This window comes from Ixodes scapularis, unplaced genomic scaffold (assembly GCF_016920785.2).
Source record: "Ixodes scapularis isolate PalLabHiFi unplaced genomic scaffold, ASM1692078v2 PGA_scaffold0__279_contigs__length_252992795, whole genome shotgun sequence".
Lineage (NCBI taxonomy): Eukaryota > Metazoa > Arthropoda > Arachnida > Ixodida > Ixodidae > Ixodes > Ixodes scapularis.
In genome coordinates, this window is record NW_024609835.1 from 22,745,566 (window position 1) to 22,767,582 (window position 22,017).

A 22,017-nucleotide genomic window follows, 5' to 3' on the forward strand; every position below is an offset into this window, starting at 1 on the left:
ATGGAAATATCCCGGGCATGATTTGTGTAAAAGGCTATGTTCAATGGTCGCCTATAATTTCTACAAGCTCCCTGGCAAATTCACTACCATATAGCCTGCTGTCCTTTCTCCAAGAAGCGAGGTTTTGATAGAATTTCGTTGCTCGGCCGCTATTTTTTGTAGTGGCGCGAAGAGAGAGAGAGAGAGATAAAAGCAACAAATTTCGCAAGCTGATTTTTTTTTTTTTTGCCATTGCGATATTTTGTTGTGTTTAGGTACGCTTTTGTGGTGTAAACAATCTTACGCACTTCCCACGAATATTTTATTGTCAACGACAGTTGTAAAGTATTACGCACTGCCTCGGGTGCTTTGACCTTACGCACTAGAGCGTCACAGGAGCGAGTATTTCAGCAAAATTTGAATCAACCACTTTTGTGGCATCACGACGAACACACTTTTACCATGAAATCGTAAAAAATAATGATTGATGATGAAATTGATTGGGTCCCAACAGTAGAGCCACATTATTTAGGTCGCAAATAATTTGGGCGTCGCTGATGCGATATGTTTATTTCCACTTTCGAATGTGTTGAGGATGAGTAGCTGAAAAGCGCAGTCTGCAGGCTGCTTCCTGGAGTGGCCTGATACTTCCCCAACTCGGGAAAGAGGGGAGGGGCGGGGGGTGGAGGGAGAGAAAGGGGTGGATGTTGATGGAAGGTGATAATATTTATTCTCACTCAGGAGAGTCGCCGGTCGTTAACACGTCGACTCGCTGATAACGGGAAAGCCTGTGGGGCCACATCTATAGTAACCATGAGTAAAATGTGGTATACAGCTATTTTATTGAGAAGTTGCGATAGTGCAAACGATAGGGCGTTGTGGAGGCAAGTGAAGCAAAGACCTATCTTGCGATTGTGCCGTCTTCATTAGAAGCAAGGATTTCGGTTTGCTTCTTCAACCGCTCTTGACGCCAATCTTTCCAATTTTGGATAAATCCGGTAAAGCGTTGATCGCGCAAGCCCGCGCCAATATTTAAAGGTCTTTATCAAGTAATAAAACAAACATCTAGGAGAGGTAAGGACGAATAAATACGCAAAAGAGTCCAAAATGAGATAAACAACCTATGAGAGGAGTTGTGTTTCAAACAGTAAAGAAGAGATTAGGGAAAGCCATTTGATCCATAAGTTTCGAAAATAAATGTATTATCGACGACCTGAACCCTTTATTGCGCAAGCCAATCCTTGCGCAGACACGGGAATGGTTCCAGCAGCCGCGCGATGCCAGAAAGCGGCTACTGGAACGAACCCCGCATACCACGACCCCTCGATCTCCTCCACCGACCGAGCGGCCTCGGACCTGCAGCTCATGGGAAAAAGCGTACGGTCGCGCTGGCTTCCTCAATCTCGCGGATTGAGCGTACCCGCGTCAACGAGGGAAGACACCTGGACGTCTCAAGGTCGTTGTGGCGCTCGCAGCTAGCCGCTCATTTCGCGGTTTTTGAGGATTATCCCTACAGAAAAAGCCGACACAAAAGAAGCCCCTGCCGTCACGTGATTTTTGGGAGAGGGTGAAAAGAGGAGCGTGCGGGGGGCATTTTCCTACCTTGCGGAAAATGGTTTCGTTGGTCGGTCTTTAAGGGGGCACTGAACACCCAAAAGACTTCCTTTAGTAAGTTTTGGAATTGCTCCTAAAAACACTGAACTCAAACTTTTTGTTGCAAGTGCCTGGATTTCAGACACATGTCACGAAATGAGGTTTTCCGGAAAAAAATTTTTTTGCGCAATATTAAACATTGCAGTTCTTGTCTTGAGTGAGGAGCAATTTGAAACGCTTTTATTTTGGCACATCATTCTGGAATAGACGCACAAATTAGAAGCAAGTCGCAATACTAGGAATCATCTCGCAACCTAAATATTACTGTAAAAAAATTATTATATTTTGGGGGAAAGTTTGTTTCTTGACATATATGTAGTGTGCTCCTTTAAAAATAACTTGTTTTTGGTAATTAATTGTCCTTAAAGAAATACTGAAGGGATACAAAAAATTAATCTTTTTGTGCTATATTTATGCTGTTGGGCACAATTTACGGGAAGGTCACATCCCATTCTAAGCTCCGCCCACAGATCAGTGGCCCTGCCCATTACTACGAGATTGTCTTGGCTGCTGGGCCGTACATGCTCGGAAGTCCATTGTCTCAATTTTCCTGACATTCCGTGCATCTAGTCTGGAAGTCTGACAAGCGTCTGCTAGTCGTGCGAGCAGATGTGCGGCAGCCTCCGGCATCGTCTGCTATTCCGCACCACCGTATGTCGTCGTCTGCCATGCACAGACACGGACATGAAAACTGCGTGTTGGCATCCGTTTTCGTCTTTGTCCGTCGGCTATTTCGCCCCCGTATAGAATCATCTGCAACTCTTGCAAGACGCGACCATGAAAGCAATGTTCTTGCGTTCCATCATGCGAGAGCCACGGTTCAATAGAAGCGTCTGTCAGCATCTGTTGAAGTGTAGTAAAAGTGACCGAGAGGACTAAAAAAAAATTAACAATTAAATTAACTAAAAATATTTGTTTTGGCAGGCCATGTGCTCTGCAAAACATAGAGCTAATACTTTCCTTTCGAAGCAAAATGACAGGAACAAACCTGGACAAACTTGATGCGAGCTGAATGCCCGATCGCCTCCAGCCAAATCGTTTGCAAATTCTTACCTGTGTAGGTATCTTCTCGGGTATTCAAAGCATGGTGGCACTCACAACGGTCGCACAATTCACAGAGCAGCTGGGCCGCTTTTACGGGAACCAATATCTTTATTCAGCATCAACACGCGCAAAGGAACATGGTGGTCCCGAGTGAGCCATATTGTTGATGACGCTTCATGATGTGCAAAGAAGCAATTAAACCTTGCTTGCGTTGCCTGTATCTAGTCTCTAATTTGCACGAAAGCTCCAGCGTCGCACATTGTCTAAAATAAAATACAGACTACTTGCACTCGAGTAACTCAAACTCGTCGCGGCAAAACAAATGCACTTTGCCCTTTGTCAGATTTTTTTAAGCCCTCTCTATCATTCTCTTTCTCGTTCTTTCTTACAATTTGCCGCGCTCTGCTCTTGTCTTGACCCCCACTCACCCACGCCTGGGAGGAGGTGTCCTTATTAGCTGCGAGTTGGCCCACGAATGATGCTAGACTCCCCGCGCAGGTTCCACGACCACTGGCGCTTTGTGAGCCAGCGCCTGGTGTTCCTGGCGGCCCTCACGACCTACCTCGAATCGGAGACCCTGATCCAGAGGGAGGAGGTGGCCGCCATGCTTGGGGGTGAGTGCTCTTGGTCTCTCGTGTTCTCCCATGCCTTTTCCAGAGCCGCAGATTCCAATTGGGGCTTCCCCTGGGCGCCTTTGAGGCAAGCGTTGGGTCTGGCGACGGGTCGCTCGCAAACGCTCGCTTGCCGTGTTTCTGACATTGAATTTTCCCGATTCCGATACTTGTGGCCACCAGTCGGATTGGTCGGCACGGGGGTGTGAGTTGCGGAAGGGGGTTAACCCTCTGATCTCCATTGTAGTAGGCTGGATCGCGGATCGGGAGCCCGTCGGTGGCACCACCGGCGGCGGTTGCTTGACATCAGGCAATACACGCAAGTCTATGGGAGAGACGCATAAAAGTAGGATTATTGAAGTTTCTGCGCGGTGCTCAAAGGCGAGTATTTTACGATGCATCGCAATCATTATATTAAGTGCTTGGAAATCGAATCGGTATTTGTCAAGCGTTCGTACGGCGGTTAAAAAGATCATGTGTGCCGGAGACCCATCGACTGCCGGTGTCGCTCGCTTCGTTTGCTAAATAAATGACACATTCTACAAATGAACGAATGCTCTGAATTTTAGTTTGTCTCAGAAGTCCTCACTGCAGTTCAAAGCTAAAGCTGGCACCAGAAGCACTCTGCACAAGATCTTGAAACGATGCAAATGTCTCTAATAAATGCCTTCTAACTTATCGTCTGGTAAGCTCCAATGACTTTGAGATCATGAACGACCCCAGATTGACTCATGGCAACTCTTGTCTCATTGAACCGCATCACAGTTTATGCCCAGCAAAGTCTTTACCCTCGACCACGAAGCATTTATTTAAAAAAGGTAAGTATTCTAACGCTTTTGTTACCATATTTATGGTCTAACAAAGTAGTAGGGAACACCACGAACGGTACGCGTGCACACGCGCAAAAATAAGTAGTGCAAACGACAGAAGCGGCGCGAGGGATAACGGTTGAAGTTCAGTGTGCAACATTAATTGTTTGGCACATCACTGATGAGGGCAGTTTGAGGTGAGATTCGAAGAGACCGGCTGACAAATGCTCGCAGTCCCGCTGCTGTCTCGTTGCTTGTGCTGCATCCACTTTGGTTCACTTCTCTGTCTCCCAGTCTCTCCTCGTCCAGTCACCAATCGCGCCCCTGTCGTCCATGCCCGTCGTCTCTCGGCTCTCTCCCCCAGTGACTCTTTTTCTTCTCGTAGATTTCCTCCGCGCTCCCAAGGGCGGAGCTAGCCGACCTTGAAAAATTGTTGACGGCTCAACTGGTTCTCACCAAGGCACATGCATACACACACTGTTCAACGTCCACCCCATTGACTAAGCACTAGACTAATGGCCAATTCGTCTGGGCCCGCACCGCACCCGTCCAGTGCACTAAACTCTTTCCACTTTAGTACACGAAAGACTGACGGGGAGAGATGGAAGCTCCCCTCTCCCCTCTAGCTTTCCGTGTACCACGAACCGTGCTGCACCGTTGCGATGCGGGCCCAGACGAATTGGCCATAAGTTGTCACATATGTAGTACATGGGGCTGTATGGAAGCTTTGAGATGGAATTGCTGTATTTTTGTGTGTACATTACCTGCCCCTGCATATAATCTGTACCCTGGTTTACTGTGGAAAAACAAAAACATACCTCGCATATTACTTGGCACAGTTCACCATGCACAGTTCAGGTCTCCTTAGAAATGGTACCTTTCTTTTAATCACTAATGGCTGCAGCTATCAACTGAGGTGCGCTCATTGTACCAACATTGTCATCCACGCTGTCGAGGCAACTGCTGAGGCAGCACTTCTTGAAACTCTTCTGTATCGTCTCTTCCGGAATGGCCTTACCTGTGCCAACGATATACTGGCGTTGTAGCGATATACAGTTGAACCTCTTAAACGAACACTCATATAGCGAATTATCGGATATATAGCAAACTAATCACAAAGTTTGGTTGGTCATGCTTTATTTGGAACAGAGTTCTAGTTGTATACCGAAATTGTGAGATCTGACATGCTGCCGGTTATAGCAAAGCAATTCTTGCTTTTGTTGCATCACAAAATACTATGAAAGTCACTCAGGTGGAGGCACTTGTTTGGAATTTTACGGTAGCTTTACAATATGATGTCATGCATAGAAATGAAGTTAAACGAATGGACTTTTGAATGATGCAATCATCAAAGCAGAGACAATTCTAATGCTATATTTTTTTCCTCAAACACAATTGTTTTTTAAAAATTAGTTTAAACCAAGTAAAGATGTGGCTTGCAAGTGTCCTATTGCACCTGCCCGATCGGACCGTGCTCTGCTCACTCACCGAGAAACCAGACAACACCCGTGACCATGAGAAAGGGTTTAATACATACAGTTCTTTCAAGGTCTGTCCGCTGGGTTGGCCTTCCAGGTTGTGTAGACCGCCACTTTGTTGCTGGTCTGCCCCTATGATGCAGGTCCAGCTCCGCGATGAAGGTCTGGGCCTGCGATGAAGAATCTGTCCTGGGTCGAGCGCGCTGTCACTGCTTCCGCTCTTAGCTCTGCCGGATTCGACTGCTCCTGCCGGTGCCTTCACGTGCCCCCCTTATTTCTTTTTTTGTCCCTCGCGCCTCTCCGTGGTCCTCTCTTCTTCTTCGTCCGCTACATCACCCCCTCCTGAAGCGTCTGGTCCCGGGTAGCAGAGGCCGGGGGTATCGCGTCACTCTCAAGGAATTTGTCAATGTTTTCCATTACGGTGCCTTTGGCAGGAGGTGAAAGCAGTTTGGTTGTAGCCAGTGCGTGGAGCCGAAACTGCTAAACACAAAGGGTGTTCGGTGGAGGGGCCTGGGGCTGACTCCCCGGTTGTCATTTCCTTGCCAGGGGCTTCGTTTGGGTGTGTTTTGGTTTGGGCAGGACCCAGGGCAGCTGGATTCAGGAGGTCGGGCCGGTTCGTGCGGAGCAACTGCACCGCTGCCACTGCGCAGACGAGGGGGCCCATTGTCTTTAATATGTCTATGTGCCGACGGCTGGCCTCGTGGGTCTCTTGGGGCACAAGCGGGACCTGGCATAACCAACGGGGGTTCAGCTGGTCTTCAGTGAAAGAGAAAGCCGGCATTGTGTGCCCCCTGGGCTGTGCGACCTGGGCGAGGGGTCGAGACGGGGTCGATCTCGGTTGGTCTCTCCAACGCTACCTTGAAACGAAGTGGCGGTCTTCTCGTTTGTCTCACGTCTTCCAGGTTGCCACAGTGTGGCAAAGGGGCCCGCATTGCGTTGGTCTCCTTCTCTCGGTTACGCTCGCTCCGTTCCGCGCTGACGCTGATCGTACCCTCGACGTAATGGGCTCAGCCTGTTCGGAGTAGAAGACTGAGCAGGGAAACAAGCTCCTCAGGGATGACGTGACCGTCTCTCCAAGAACGGCCTCCGCCTCCGAGGGTGGCCTCCATCTCCAAGGTCGGCCTCCGCGCGAGTTGGACTGGCCTGGTCCATCTCGGCTAGCTGAGCCGTTTGGGGAAGTGGAGCTTCTCGCGTTCCACTGTGATAAGCCACCGGCTGGTCGACTACTCTGTGGGCTGGGCCGGCCAGCCGCTTGCCACCCAACCTGGCTGTCCTCCAAACCGGATGGGCTTGTGCCTGATCCCAGTTAACCTCCAAGATGGTAGCCTCCGTGTCGACCTCTCCGGGGTGGCATTCTGGGCAGAAGATACACAATTAGCAACCCTGAAAGTATAAATTTCTAGGCCGCAAGTCATAATGTCGGGCAGAACCGCTGTCGAGTTCTTCTCCGACAGGATATACCTAAAAAAAAGTGCAAAAACAAAATTATAAGAAATGTTTTCTATTTTTACAACAAAGAACTCTGCATAAACAGAGCTCTGGCTCAAAAATATTTGATCTACCACAAATCAAGTAACCCTCATGACTGACATGCCATTAGGCTAAGCAGTTTTTCAATGTGGTGAAGTACAGTTACTGGAACTGAAATATGATGATTCGGCTTCATCATCAGACCCACTGCTCCCTATTTGAGTCCGCAAAATCGAGGAAGACTACTACGGTTTAGTGGTGTTGTCTGAACAACACATCACTGTGCAGTGCGGCTTTCTCCTCCCGCCATTCAGAATACTCTCCTACTTAAAACTTTTCCTCCTCACGGTCGTATTCAATGGCATCTTGAGATGCAGGGGAGTATAGAAAATCCTTGTCATTCATGAACCGAGAAAACCATCCGTGGCTTACACAGAACCAGTTGAACGATGTTCCTCGTTCTCAAGCTAGCCTCGAGGCTTCAACTTGCGTCATCTTTGTTGATGCAACTTCTTCCCTCATCAGTGAACATTGTGAGCATTGCTTTAAGTTTGGATGGAGCCTGGTGGATGTGGTTGACATGCTGTTTTCCAAGCATGCCATCTTGCAGCTAGACCTGGTGTATACCGGTACACTACAAGAACCGACTACAGCGGTTTTCAGCATGGATGTTCCAGTGTGAAGCTGCAGGTGAAATCACCGTAACCAGGGCAAACCTTTCTCGTTCACAACCTTTCGCAAAGCTAATGGTTGTGAGTGGACGCTGTCCAAAGCTGATCTTAGTTGACGCAACATCGTCAATCCTTTCGGGCTTGTTCCATTCGTCATAGTGTATTTACACGATTGTAAGTTGACTAGAATGTAGGTGGCTGCCCCATATTGCATACAGGGAAAACGAAGAAAAGAAAATCGTGCCCACAGATGTAATCCACAGAGAAAATTTATTAGGCGCTGGACTACTTGCCAGTCACACTCGCGAGTCGCTGAACTACTTGTCCTCACTAGCTGTACTATTGTCCTCACTAGTGGTGGCTTCGTCCTCGTCATCACTGCTGCGGTCCCACAGCACATCGTCGTTCAGCGAAATCCCGCACTTCGAGAACGGCATCGCGTGGCACAGCTGCCCATGCCAAAAGCACCGAATTGCAGACAGCCGTCAGTGAGGCTCTCTTCACCCGCCCAGTTGGCGTAAGTCTGCGTCCTTCTGCCGCCAACCACTCATTGTATTCGCGGTGGAGCAGGTCTTTATACGGTTTGTTGACGCCAACATTGAGACTTTGCAGCTGCCCTGTACAACCTCCGGGAATAAAAGCATGTCCGTATGTTTTTTCCTCAGCTCTGTTTTCACCTTGGTTGTGAGTTGCCCTCGAAAGGAGTCCAGCACCAGGAGGTTGGGCATGTGCTTTTGGAGAGATGCACCCGGCCTCAGAAACCACACCAGGCGATACCACTCTACTGTCGAGACCGGTTATAAAGAACTCGGCTATAACGAAATAGCGGCTACGGCGAAGCGATCTCGATTTCCCATTCCCTTTTGCACTTCGTTAACCGAAGTCGGTTATTACGAAATAACGGATGTTGCGAAGTGATTTCCGATTGCCGTTGACTTCGTTATAACCGGTCTTGACAGTACTACCATGTTATCCGTCAGGTAGCCCTTCATCCCACGCGCACAACCACAATTTTCGGAAAAGTCTCCGATGGCATTGTCTTCCGCTTGAACACAATACAGTATAGACCACTTACAACGCAACCGCTTATAGTGCAGGACCGGGTATAACGCGGCTTTTTTAAACCACCGGTTTGCCTCCCATAGAACTCCATGTAATTACATACCGCTTAAAATGCAGGTGCGCAAAGGGAAATACTGTTTATTGTGCGGTTTCTGGAGCAGCCCGCCGACAGCGCCGACTGACCAGCGCAGCGAGCACGCTTCCCTGTGCGACACTAAATAACAACGCCAATTCGGCAAGGAGACAACGGGGCAAGGAGGTTGCTCGAAGAAGCGGGGAGAAGTGAAGAGAGAGGCTTCAGTTGCCATAGCGACGGAGGGACGCACGCGCGTGTCGTTCACGTGCAACGCGTCCATCCGCTGCGTTGGAAACATTGGAAACAACTGCAACGACAGACCGATTGCAGGTTGAGGAGAAGTGTTCGCGCGCGTTGCATGCCGGTCGCGGGCCGGCCGGCTGGCCGGCTGCTTCTTTCCGCAAACATGGCGTTGGTTTTGATCGTCGACGTAGACGGCGTGGTAGAAGCTTATCGTTCCGCGTAAAAGCGCTATCCTTGACTGTGAATTTTCGTTGTGTGTCGCTTTGATAACCCAGCACGTACTAGAAGGGAAGATCCACCTACTCATGCGGCAATGTTGTGGCGGCACTCTCAAGACGGCAGAAACGCCCGTGTTGTCGTGTTTGTTTACTTCGACTACGGTGGTGCTTTCTAAGCATTTGTGTTTTCGAACATCGCCCGGATTTCTTATTTGGAGCATTTCATGCCTGTGCTGAAGTTGAAGGTATTACTGGCGCGTATCGTATAAAGGATGCGAATTTTCACTCGTTTTCATCGCCGGAGAAAAGTAATTAGGGTTAGCAATCCTGAACGCTCGCAGCGTCCGTCCGCAACCCGCGACGCCGTTAAAAGGCTGCGCCAGGCAAAAGTCGCTCATTTCTTTCAAAATGTGCGACACACTTGAGAGAGAAGTATACTAGTCTGGTCAAAGTCAAATTCGGGGGTTTTACGTGCCAAACCAACGGCGGGCATCTGGCACGCCCCAGCGGAGGACTGAGGATTAATTTCGACCACCTGGGGATCTTTTGACGTGCAACCGAAAGCTCGGTTACACGGCGCCTTCTCCGCAATAAGCCTCCGTCAGATTGCGGGCACCTCGGCCGGGATTCGAACCCGCCACATGGGGATCCGTAGGCCGACGCTCTCGCCTCAGAGCCACCGAGGTGGCTTTACTAGTCTGGTGAAATAAAGACTTTCCTCAAACTAAGCTTTATTTTTCATCTAACATAAAATAAATTCTTTTACAAAGGTAAGTTGTCTGATGGCATGCATTTTAGCCTGAAAAATTGATGTTTTGGTTATAGCGCGGTACCGCTTATAGTGCGGATTTTCGCGACTCCCGTGACATATGTTATATGAGGTCTGCACTGTATACGGGCGGAGCTTCGTACCGTCTGCCAAGCAGGACAGCATAGCCGTGGAACAGTTTTTCATTTCCGGTTGTCAGCAGCTGCACCTCGCGATCTCCCTTCGCATTCACCGTCGTGTTTCTGGTCGTATAAAAATAGACCGGCGTGTAATCCGCATTGCCGATCTGGCCGATCAAGTATTGCCACGAGTCGCGGAGCTTGAAGAAGTAGCGAAGATAAGCAAGAACTTTCTCTTCGTAAGCGGCAGGCAACTTCTGGCACACACTGGTTTGCCGACGCAGGGAGAAGCCAGCCCTCTTCATAAACTTGGATGCCCAAGTGTCACGGAGTGGGGGCCAAATTAATAAAAATAAAGCAATGATACACTCTGAGGATAAACGAGAAATTACGTGAAAAGAACCAAAAGAGCTAAGTTCGACCGGTGACTAGCGCTAGGTCCACGCCTAATGTATAATCAGTAGAGAGAGACGATGACGCAGGGAGGATAAGCAAAACAAAAGATTAAATTTAATAAAGTGAAAAACTAAGCCGCGCACAGCAATAGAGCATTTAACACAAACCTCGCTCCCGCTAAACGCAATAGAGTCCTTCGAGCCAGAAACTAATACTAGAAAGTCTCGACGCTTGTAAAACAGGAACAAGCCGACAAAACAGTGACGAAGACCCGACCCTAACCAACGAGAGCAACCTGAGATGGAACTCGAACGTTACCGCTACACACATGGGACAATCCCCCAAAACAGTCGCGACAGAAAGTAGCACTGCGTATAAATTGTCCCAACGTTCAACGGTTCGTACTTCAGAGCCAGAGGACGAAGTAGACAATCAAAGAAAACTAGGCTTAGCTTTCCGGTAGGTGCCGAGTCCAGAGCAGTCCGTAGTCTGGAGCTGTCGGCCGAAGACGTCTCGGAGTCCGGCGGTCCGGTTAGAAGCTTGATGAGATCGACATCGCGCACCACACAGCAGCCACGCACGCTTCAGCACAACAAACTCAAACACTTGCCCGACAGGCAAGGCAGAAGCCAAAAAATTAAACGTTCTAAAACTCACGTGCAGGGAGTAACCGCGTCGAGCAGCGACCCGGCCAGCTCTGGGGCTCGACCACTTCCTTTGTTCCAGTACCCCCTTTTATAGGCTCGCCTACCAACCAACCTCCTGTTTTCCCGCCTTTCGGGTCAGTCAACTTCCCGGAACAACAAAGATACCCGGCACCGACCCAAACGGCAAAACATACGTGCCCATCCATTCCCCCGTACGAGTCCAAAAACATCAATTATCGCCGATACGTAGAACACGACAACAACGACAGGCGGCAGACCGAAGAAAGTCGCCGCCTCCAAAAAACGCGCTAGCTAGCGTAAACATCTTTGTATCCTGGCCAATTATCGTCTATACGTAGAACACGACAGGCGCCAGACTGAGTAAAGTCGCCGCCTTCAAAAAGCGCGCTAGCCAGCGTAAACATCTTTGTATCCCGGCGGCGCCCTCGCGTGTCAAATCGGTACCAGAGTCCGCAAACGCACCCCTCTGTCCACAAAAATCTACTCCGAAAACGAGCAAACCCGTTGGGGACGTAGAAAGGAAAATACGACGGGACGAACTGAGATTAAAAGCGGCACCGCACTCCCCCTTCCTGACCGTACCAACACTTAAAGTGGTGCAAAAAGAAGATCATAAAAATGAACAACAAAATAAAGAAAAGCCTGAATTTGTGACACCAAGTCATGCTGGCTTTGAACTGAGTCCGGCGTATTCCCGTTTTTGATGCGATCTTCAGCGCTTGCTCCGTGATCATATTGCCAGTCACAAACAGGGATCGGTCCTGCTTTTTTGCGACGTACGCAGCAGGTTTTGCCTCCAACTCAGGGAAGCGTCGTGACTTGAACCCGCGGAATTTTCGTCATCTGCTATCACAGTTGAAGATCTGGGCACGTTGCGGCTGCACTCTGAGTGCACCCTCCAGCGGCTTAGGAGAAGGGAGACACAGAAGTCATGCTTTGACACAAAGACGCAGTTCGGTGTTTTATTGCCCAGCGCCTGCGACCACTTCTGGACAACCCAACAAGGGGGTCCTGACCTTCGTTGCACGTTCTAAGATCAGAACGGACGCATTCTAGGAACCGTTAGCCAAACCGGGGGTCCAAAGCAAGTGTGCGTGTGTATGTGAGCGCATGCATGTGGGCCGGTTAGAAAAAGGGAGGGACGAAATCGAAGAAACTTCTTTGGGCATATGCTGTGACCAAGCCATGAGACCGTCGCATCGAAGTGCCCCCATTTTATTAATTTTTTCTTGGAGGATGAAACACAAAGAATGTAATGAGAGAAGATCAAATGCGGCGGGCCCAACCGAGGACGCTTTGAGAGAAGACCTTGTGAGAAGGTTGAAATGAGAACGGCTAAAATGGATAACCCGCTGTCTGTGTTCTGTTTTTTGTGTTTGATCGTTTATTGATGTTTCCGCCTAAGCAAACCCACCTCGCAAACACGCAATGACCGCATGGGGCCTGGCCCCTGTTCACGCCTGAGCTTTGTAAAAGCTAAATATTGCAGTCTAACCAGCTATGCGCTTTGTGCCACGTGACTTCTCACTAGCGAGTTCGTGTAGGCAGAAGATGCGTCGGCGATATGACGCCGGCAGCTTATTGTAACAGCAAAATTGTCGGTTTAAACGGAGATCGGCCAAAAACCCTCATCACTTTCGACGGTAAACAATGAGCAGGCTGGAGAAACTTCCAAGCCGCATTCTTAAAAACGAAAATGTTGGAGGAACTCCAGTTGGGTCCGGTGGGGATTCTCGTTAGCGGACTGTGCATGCGGGATGTTAGAACGAAACTTTGGGAATAGGGAAGCAGCGACAAAGCAGTGGCTGACATAGACGCTCAAGTTGAGGCAAGAGCGGGCTGGTAGCACACTTGCGTCGGGTTTTCACCTTTCTGTACAGCCTTGCACGCCGCCCAGGATGTCCTTTTTATGTGCAAATAAATAGAGCCCTGCACGGATAACAGTTTGAGTATCCGATCCGCATCCGCACACTTCGTATCCATATTTGACCCACATCCGCAAACTTTTTACATTATTGTATCCGTGCCCGATCCGCGCACTTTGTATCCGTATCCGAACCGCATTTGCAAAATGTGGAACCGCATCCGACTCACAATCCAGGCATTCATTGTATATGATAACATCAAGCGTGAATGAAAAAAAATTAAATACAAATAGCACTTTTTAAGCTGTTTGCTTATCTTTGTACAAAGAAATCTTCGGGTCACCATCCAATTGGGATGTCATTTTATCATTATCAGTTTCATCATACTTATATTAAAAGCGACCAGCCTTCCCCGGACACTGCGTGTCGAAGGAAAAGTTATCCCATTTATGTGATCGTCCTAGGAGTCCGCGACACTCTGCCCAGAAGAAGCGCACAAAAAGGATATTTTTTTCCCTTTGTCGTCTACGCGGCTTGTTTCCCCTTTCTCTGTCAGAACTGTAATGATTTGGTCCCACTGCTGAAGAATAGATGAGAACATGACTAGCTTGCTGTTCCACCTATTCTCAACGTCTCCTTTGAGGGGGCACTCTAAACAACACTGCAGGCCAGGTCGCTTGAAGAATGTAACCAAGGATCGGCAGGCTGGGAGAAGATCTGAAAGAGGAGTGGCATCGTCCCGTTGCAGCCCACATTGTCGTTCCAAGAACAGTGTTGAGAATGTGCGCAGCACAATTTAGGCGGACCAGTGATCTCGGTGCTGAAATTACATTCGTGCCTCTGTCCGTTACAAATGCCAAGTTTGTAAAACAGTCTTGAAGGTCAAACCTCTGCAGTGTCTGGAGTACTGCAGATTGAATGTTTTCACCTGTCTTCTTGCTCTCTTTGTTGAGTTCTGTAGTGCAAAGCACGTGTTCCACCAACTTGAAGTTCTTCATGTAGTGCGGCGTTAACCCAAGGTAACAGCTTTTTCGGTAATCATCTGTCCTTAAATCAAGGGTTGCCGCTATGCCTTGCAACTCAACGATGTAACGTATTTCTGCTTTCGCAAGCTTTCTTGTTTTGTCGGCGATACGTGACGTACTTCGAGACACCGAGGTCGGGTGCGGCAGCAGTAATGTCGCGTTGAGTTTACCACACTCGGCTCCAATATCAAGGAAGCACTGCGCCAGTGTCCTCAAACCTTGTCCCGCTATCGCTTCACACGCTCCTTCATTGCACTTGTCACGGAGGAAGAGGGCTTCGGTTTCTCAAGGTATCCTCAAAGGGCTATATTTGCTGTTTGACATTTGTGCTTCAACGAGTTAGATGTGCCTCTCTTGTGGCTTGAATACTGATACACCTTCTTACAAGCGCTGCATGCAATAAAGTCCTTGATAACTTCGCTTTTGTCAAGGATTTCTGTAAATCGTTTACAGATCTCCGACTTTCCAGTCTTCGCCCTCAGCGTGAACTCACCTTTAATACTTTAATGCTTTATTCGGTTTCTAAAACCCGGGCGACAGTGAAAAGGCTATTGCCCATGCCATAGAGGCCCACTGTACCCGCTACACAGACATATATACATAAAAAAAAAAAATAATAAAAAAAAAATATAAATATATATATATATATATATATATATATATATATATATATATATATATATATATATATATAAATCTTTGTACACTGGGATTTGGGTCGGATTGAGTGTCAGATCACAGTTCTTTTAGATGGATGGTTGCACATTTACACAGTTCCTTTATGTCAGCTTTGCTTTTAAATGTCCCTTGTGTGACGTCACTCGGGAGGGAGCGCCAGAGCTCGATGGTTCTCGGGAGGAGCGTGCTTCTATGACGCTCCGTCCGTCCAAGGAGGGGTTGTAGTTTATCGGCGCGATTCTTCCTCACATACCCGAGGAGATGCGTAGGAGGGCCACCCAGCGTGCAGGCTAGGAGGCGGAGCGAAGCCACCTGCCTACGGACAGACAGGCAGTTCCACCCCACAGCTCCGAGAAGTTCCGGGGCGCCAATGTCCCTGTATTGCCTCAGCTGCGGCGGTGATTGGCGACGCAGGATAGCATAGGCCGCGCGCCGTTGCACACTCTCCAGCGAGACAATTGCGGCGACCTGTCTAGGGCTCCACACCGACGAGCAGAACTCAAGCTGCGGGAGCACTAGTGCGGTGTATAAACTCCGCAGTGCCTTTGGGCCGGCCCCCCTTGACACTTGTTGGGCGAAGCCCAGCGTGCGTCGCGCTCGCGAGAGCACCTCGGCAATGTGGGGGGAAAAACGGAGGTGCGGATCGAGTGTGACTCCCAACAGTTTTGTGCGCTGCGTCCTTGTGATAAGGCTGTTCCGTATCGTCAAGTCAGGAGGAGGCGGAGGCTGTCGGGTGGTGGTGAACAGCATTGTAGAGCACTTTTCCGCATTGAGGGGTAGCCTGTTTATCACGGACCATTCTTCAATCTTGCAAAGGTCCTCTTCTAGCCGTTTGTAAGGGTTTCTGCCCCTGATAGGCAGAAGGAGAGTTAAGTCGTCGGCATATAAAAACGGTGTTGAACTGAGGGAACGGGTCACATCATCAATAAAAATGTTGAAGAGTGTTGGGCCTAATACGCTGCCTTGAGGGATGCCCGAGACTACTTCAAAGGACTCTGACTTGGCTCCTCGAAATACAACCCTCTGGCTTCTGCCTGTTAAGAAATTTGCAATCCATTTGTGTGTTGCACCTGCCACGCCAAAGCTCGACAGTTTCCACAAAAGAAGGCTGTGGTCGACTTTGTCAAATGCCTGCTTGAAATCCAGCTGGACCAACTCGCATGCTGTGCGGTCGTCCAAGCATTCACCGCTTCGACATTTCCTGCTGATGACGTCGTACTGCATGTCGATGTTCTTGCTAACCACCAGAGGTTAGGATTACATTTAGACTAGCAAAATCAGCAGAAATCACGCCGACCGCGTTCTTGCCCGCCGCACGCGGAATCGGAAGCTTTTACCTGTGGCTCCTTAACTCTTCCCTGAAGTCTGAACGCCTAAAAACAAAGGTCATAAAAAAAAAAAAAAAAAAAAAAAAATTCTAAAAGAGAGGAGAAGCAATGGTAGGAAGACAGAATCCTTCCTGTTATGTTACCAAGCGTATGTGGCCGCCTCGAGTCTCACGGTGTTTCGTGTCAGCCAGCAAGCAGATACGCCGCTAAATCAGAGTCCAAGGCCTGATCGGATCGACTAAAGTGTTGTTCGAAAGATTGCGACCTGCAGGCGTTTGAATACTGTAAACGACAAAATTTTTGCGGGGACCTAATTTTCGCGATTCGCCTACAATTCGTGGAAAATACGTCCCGCAAACAATTCGGGCAATATGTGAACGCTACGAAAGCTACCGTCGATACGCGAAAATTAGAACCTGCAAACAATTTCAAATTTTTATCTTTGGCCTGATTTGCGAAAATTTGAGCCCGCAAAAATTAAGTCGTTTACAGTATATATATTAAAACAAAAACTTTCTTTTTTTTTGGGAGGGGGGGCGGCAGCGGGGCAGCGGCAGCTACGGAGGTTGCGCGTGGCGGCCGCTAGCATTGCTGGCACCCTGGCGTCGTAACCAGACAAATATGAACTACCAGACTTTCTTGGCTAGAACTCGTAAGTATACAAAAAAGAAACTGGCAGTTTACGGGCTGCCTATTTGCGTGCGCCTTTGATTCTGAAACTCTGCAAATTGTGGCACCACAGGGTCGCGTTCGCTGTCGAAGCACTTCTTTTGTTTTTGGCATCATGACCACAACACTCTCTGTGGAGAGTGGGAGGTTTCTTTTACTTTCTTTTGACTTGTTCGTTTGAGGTTTTTTTTGCCCAGAGAAAGTTTTCCGTTCTTTCCCTGCCAAAGAACTAGCTTTCTCGGGACAATTGATGCCCTGCATTCTTTCTTTTTCTATAGATAGCATTTTTGACGAGATGGAACACACTAACTGAAGCAATCTTCAGCGAGAATCAGATCTTTCTTAGGATCCCTATCGTTTCTTCGAAACGCATCCTGTGGAAATATGTTTCGTGGACAACTTTTCATGGAAATACATTTCATGGACGCACGGTTCATCGACGCTGTATGCTTTGTCGACAATGCATTTCTTCACTAAGCTGCTAAAAGCTAGCGTGCGATTCACTAACGCGTGCTTAACCAAACCATGTCCCCCTCCCCTGTAATTCAGGCGAGACGCAAAAAGTTTGTTACGAAAATAGCAGGGTTGTGTGCGACAAAACGTCTCAGGTTTTTCTATGAAATGAACACGAGAAGCCTTGCGATCCAACGTTGCATGTTGACGAAATGATCTGTAGATGAAACGTCTGTCGAGTGACTGAATGCCACTGGGCAAAAATTTAGATCCGGGTCGGCAGATATCTGCAGCCCCTTACATCCGTATCCGATCCGCAATCCGCCAAAATTCGTCTAATTTTTATCCGCATCCGCTTAGTTTACTGCAGATATCCGTGGATTATTCGCGGATATGCAGGGCTCTAGAAATACATATTTTTATTATTTTTTTTAAATGTGTTAGAGACGTGGACAAGTGCTGATTGCTGATGATACTTTTTGACAATTTGTTTACGGCATACTCAATTCCGCTGTGACTTTGTGCATTTATGATTTAATTTGGTGAACATGAAAAAAGAAGTCATTTGGTCGGATGGCACGTTCATCAAGTAGCAATCTCCGAAACGTATCCAAAAGCAAGTAGAGCATTTCGTTCTCACTACTAGACCTTTTAAAGGAGCAAAAGTAGCTCTTTTGCTACATGAAGCAGCCTGTCCGAGCCTGTGGGAGCAGTGTTTTGCAGTTGGTTGATTCTGAATTATAAGATGATTTTGAGTGGTGTGTGTGGCCTCCACCAACATTAGAAGGTGTATTGCCCAAATGCATCCGTCGTATGTTCACGTGATGCAACTCTGTCTCAGTCGATTATGCATGACTTATTTATCTCAGACACCAGTTTAATCGAGGAAAGGGTAAAAACACAGGCGAGCTGGTGAAGAACTTCCATAGTAACCAAAGACATGGGACAATAAAAAAGGTTTAAGTCATTTATATTTTTATTTTCTACATTCAACCTCTTCAAGTGATTAACCTAAGCATATGTGACAAATTCTACTAAGTGCATTAGATCCAAATTTTCTTTTAGATGAGGCAATAAATTCCGCCCCAAAAACATGCAGTAAACATAGAATGTGTTTGGGGAGTTTCTTTGGAGTAACGCAAAAGTAATCAAGTAATCAATAATTACTTTTTATGGCAAGTAATTTGTAACGGTAATCAGTTACATTTTCAGTCAAGTAATTGTAATTGTAATTAATTACTTTTTTGAGTAACGGGCACAAGTCTGGGTTAAATGAACTACTTTGTGTACCTTCTGTTATCCTGGTTTGTTCTTCAGCTTCTTCCTCTCCTGCCTGCTTTCAGATGTATTCCTTGTGTGGTTCACCAAGAAGGGCCTCCTAAATTTTTCACTATTGGAGTAGCACGAGTCCTGTGTTGCTCTGAGGTATCATTCTCACACTGCAGCAAATTTTTGCACACAGCTGGCTGCTGGTAACGCTGCCTTCAGAAAGAGCTGTTGAAGCCATTACGGTGTCAGATGACTACCCAATCAGTATTTTGCTACAGCGTCACATATACTTTTAATAAAGTAAACAAATTCAACCGATCGAAACCAAAACCGAAACTGAACTGGGGAGGAAGAAGAAATGTAGAGGAGGAGAGATTCGGCAAAACTCATGTGGCTGTGCAACTCCTTTTTTTTTTTCTTCCTATCAACATATTTCGAGCTTTCTAGATGCCACAAAAAATGGGTATAATATTTCTTTTCTATTTTTAATATTGTGTGAGTACCTTCGCTGACCCACGACTTTGATTATATTTATTGTGTCTAAATCATAGAAAACGGCACGTGACCACAGAGAAGAGAGTGAGCGCGACTCAAACCAGCGAGTTCACGATCAGCAGTTTTCGGGCGGAAAGACAATGAATTTCGAGCCGCGAATTGTTTTCTGGGTAGTTGGGCTCTCATATGTCATGTGCAAATAAAAATCTTGGCGAGCATAAATACCCTGTCAGTGTCCCTTTAAAGGATAACTCCACTTAATTCCGAAAATTTTGAAATAATAAGTGATTTCAGATTAAAAGCACCAATAAAAGACACTACGTTGTTTGCTTCACGGAAAATGTGATATATTCGTTAAATCTTATATTAAACATGAGCAGAAATAAAATTCAAAACTTCGGCTTCGTCTGGCAAGATTGGTCTCTGACTTCCAAAAGCAAGGATATCATGTAATACGAGATGTCACATGATCCTCTATGCAACGACGGGTGGGATCAGGGTGGGCTGGCAGGTCGTTGTTGGGGCGGAGTGTGCCAGGCACAAGTTTTGTCTGCACCGCACTCTTCGCCATGTTTTGATGTCTACGACATTCGACAATGTCTGCACAACTGCGGCATCAGTCTGCGCACAAAGTGTAAACGAAACTCGGAAGAGACAATAATGACAAACGGTGAGACAACGATGGCGGTTGTAACGCGAAAAATGGCGGTAACAGTGGGACGGTTGGACGGCTCCCAATAAGTGCGCTGTGCACGCGCGTTACGCCAGTCACGGTGACACAGCTGAGTGCCGAGAGGAAAGGTTGCCAACGTTACTTGTTACACTTGCCCGGAGAAGTAAAAACAAACAAAATGGGGCAATGGTGATGACGTATAGCTCAATGTTCGCCACGCCAACGCCGTGGCCTTGACTGCACTGTTGGTTGCGCCTCAATCTGCATGCCAGAGTCACCCAAATTCGGCAACTTGGCACGTTGCAAAGTTTGCCGGACCATTTAAGGGGGGATATGGCCTGGGAGGGTCAACTTTTTAACCCTTTGCCCAATTTGATTTAAATTTTGAGGGTTATTTAAGCACTATGAGGAAGGAATCTGCAAAGTTTTAGCATTATCGGTAAACTTTACAGTATGCTACGGCTCCCGCACTTAAAAAAAAAAAAGACACTTCACTAAGATATTTATCACAGAAAAATAATATTAGCTGATCGCAATCTTCTTGCTGTAACGTGAAGAACAGTACCCACAGTGCAACCTAGATAAAAATAAATAGCAAAATATTCAGTAAGGGGAAACACTGGTTTTGGAGCTATTTTCCTTATTTCTTGGCCAAATTTAATGAAACTACAGTCTTATTCAGATTTTTATACTGATCCCGAATACCTTTTCATTTTTCCAATAATTTAATTATTTCCAGAGATAGTTAGAAATTGCACACCATTGTTAGTAGAAACAATAGGGAAAGAACTACCCAACAAAAAGTTACTACCAACATATGTCTAGATTTTGTAAAGCATAGGGAATACAATGTTGGAAGTACTTTCCAGGATGGACAATTATTAAGGATTGTACAAAGCATTGTATTTCAGTGTTCACAGTGTCTCTACCAAGTAATAAAACAAAGAGCAATTATATTTTTTTTCATACCCTAACTGAAAAATCTGCTCCCAACGTTGTATGCTTTGCACTCTTAGCTACATGTTTCAAAAAGAATTTCAGTTCTATGGGCTCTAGAAGCTGAGGCCCCAAGCGTAGATGAATTTAAAGATCTGGTGCGGAATCACCACGACACCTACTTTCTTCATTAGACTAAGTATTCTCACCCTTGTGTAAATTACATTCCAACATCTCCATTTCATCTGTTAACATATGGACGAGGAGGAAATCGGCATATGTATGCACGGGCTTCTGCCTTTTGATTGCCTCAGGCTCTCGGTCGTATGGTTGTTTTAGCCAATAAACACCTTTGAACCTTCGAACTTATACCCCTTCTTCCAATTTGCAAAGAGTTGGAAATCTGTGTTTTGCGAAAAATGAGAAAGAAATATGTACATGTTTATTACAATGGAAAATGCCTACTAGAAGCCAGGAATGTTGTCAGCGTGACTGGTGGCACCTGTCAAGGTCTATTAGGCACCAGGAACATAATCCACTTGACAGTTGGCACCCGCGTGGCGTTTCTTGTGGGCCCGTTGCACATTCTCTGCCGTTGCACGCTTGCGTGTAGATGCTGTTGCCGGTGCTTGTCCTTCTCCACCATGCGCTTGGTGCTCTGTGGTCCAGGGGTCGCATTTAGCTCCTTGAAAACTCTTGCTGATGTTATTTCATTGCCTGCATTGAACTTCATCACTGCTTCAGCTACAGCTGCTCGCACAGTAAACAGTGATGCGTGGCGGTACTTCGGTGCTAGTGCCCATATCACCGAGTGTAGACCTTCATTATACTAAGTTTTGCCGCGCTGGCACCGCTCGAGGAGCTTCTTATCCTACAAGGGCTTGTACAGAGGAAGCAGGGCCTTGCAGACATGGGGAGGTAGGTTGTGACGGTGCTTCGAAGCAGGCTCACCCCCGGCTTTCATGGCGTTCTGACACCAGGAGTCTGGGCCCATTGGACAAAGGCTGTGGATGGAGACTGCATCATTCGATGTTACATGATGGTATGTGGCCACCACAGCCTTCTGCATGGCCTCTACATCCCCCTTGTGTGACTTGAGAGCCCACCCATAATAAGAACTCAGTTTAGTGATCAGGTCTCCAGTTAGCCTTCCTCTTCCACCGAGGCTCTCAGAGTTCGACCCTTTCTGCTTCAAGACAAGGTTTCGTAGAGCGGTGCCCATACGCTTCTTTACATGATTCACACAGTCTTCCTTGTTCACAGGAATGTATCCATACATTCCAGCTTCTTGCAGCGCAAGGAAACTACGGCTGTCACCATCTGACAAAACAGTTGTATAACGAACGTTGCGCCGCTCCCA

The 22,017-nt window shown here is 47.3% G+C and overlaps 1 protein-coding gene across 1 annotated transcript in view; it reads left to right on the forward strand.

The window, feature by feature from the left end:
* The window catches only part of LOC8031572 (translin), a 47,877-nt gene that overhangs the window by 16,440 nt on the left and 9,420 nt on the right, over positions 1–22,017 (forward strand). Inside the window, exon 4 of the mRNA XM_040213795.3 lies at positions 3,175–3,290. Within this exon, the coding sequence (XP_040069729.2) occupies positions 3,175–3,290 (116 nt within the window). The remainder of the gene's footprint in view (positions 1–3,174; positions 3,291–22,017) is intronic.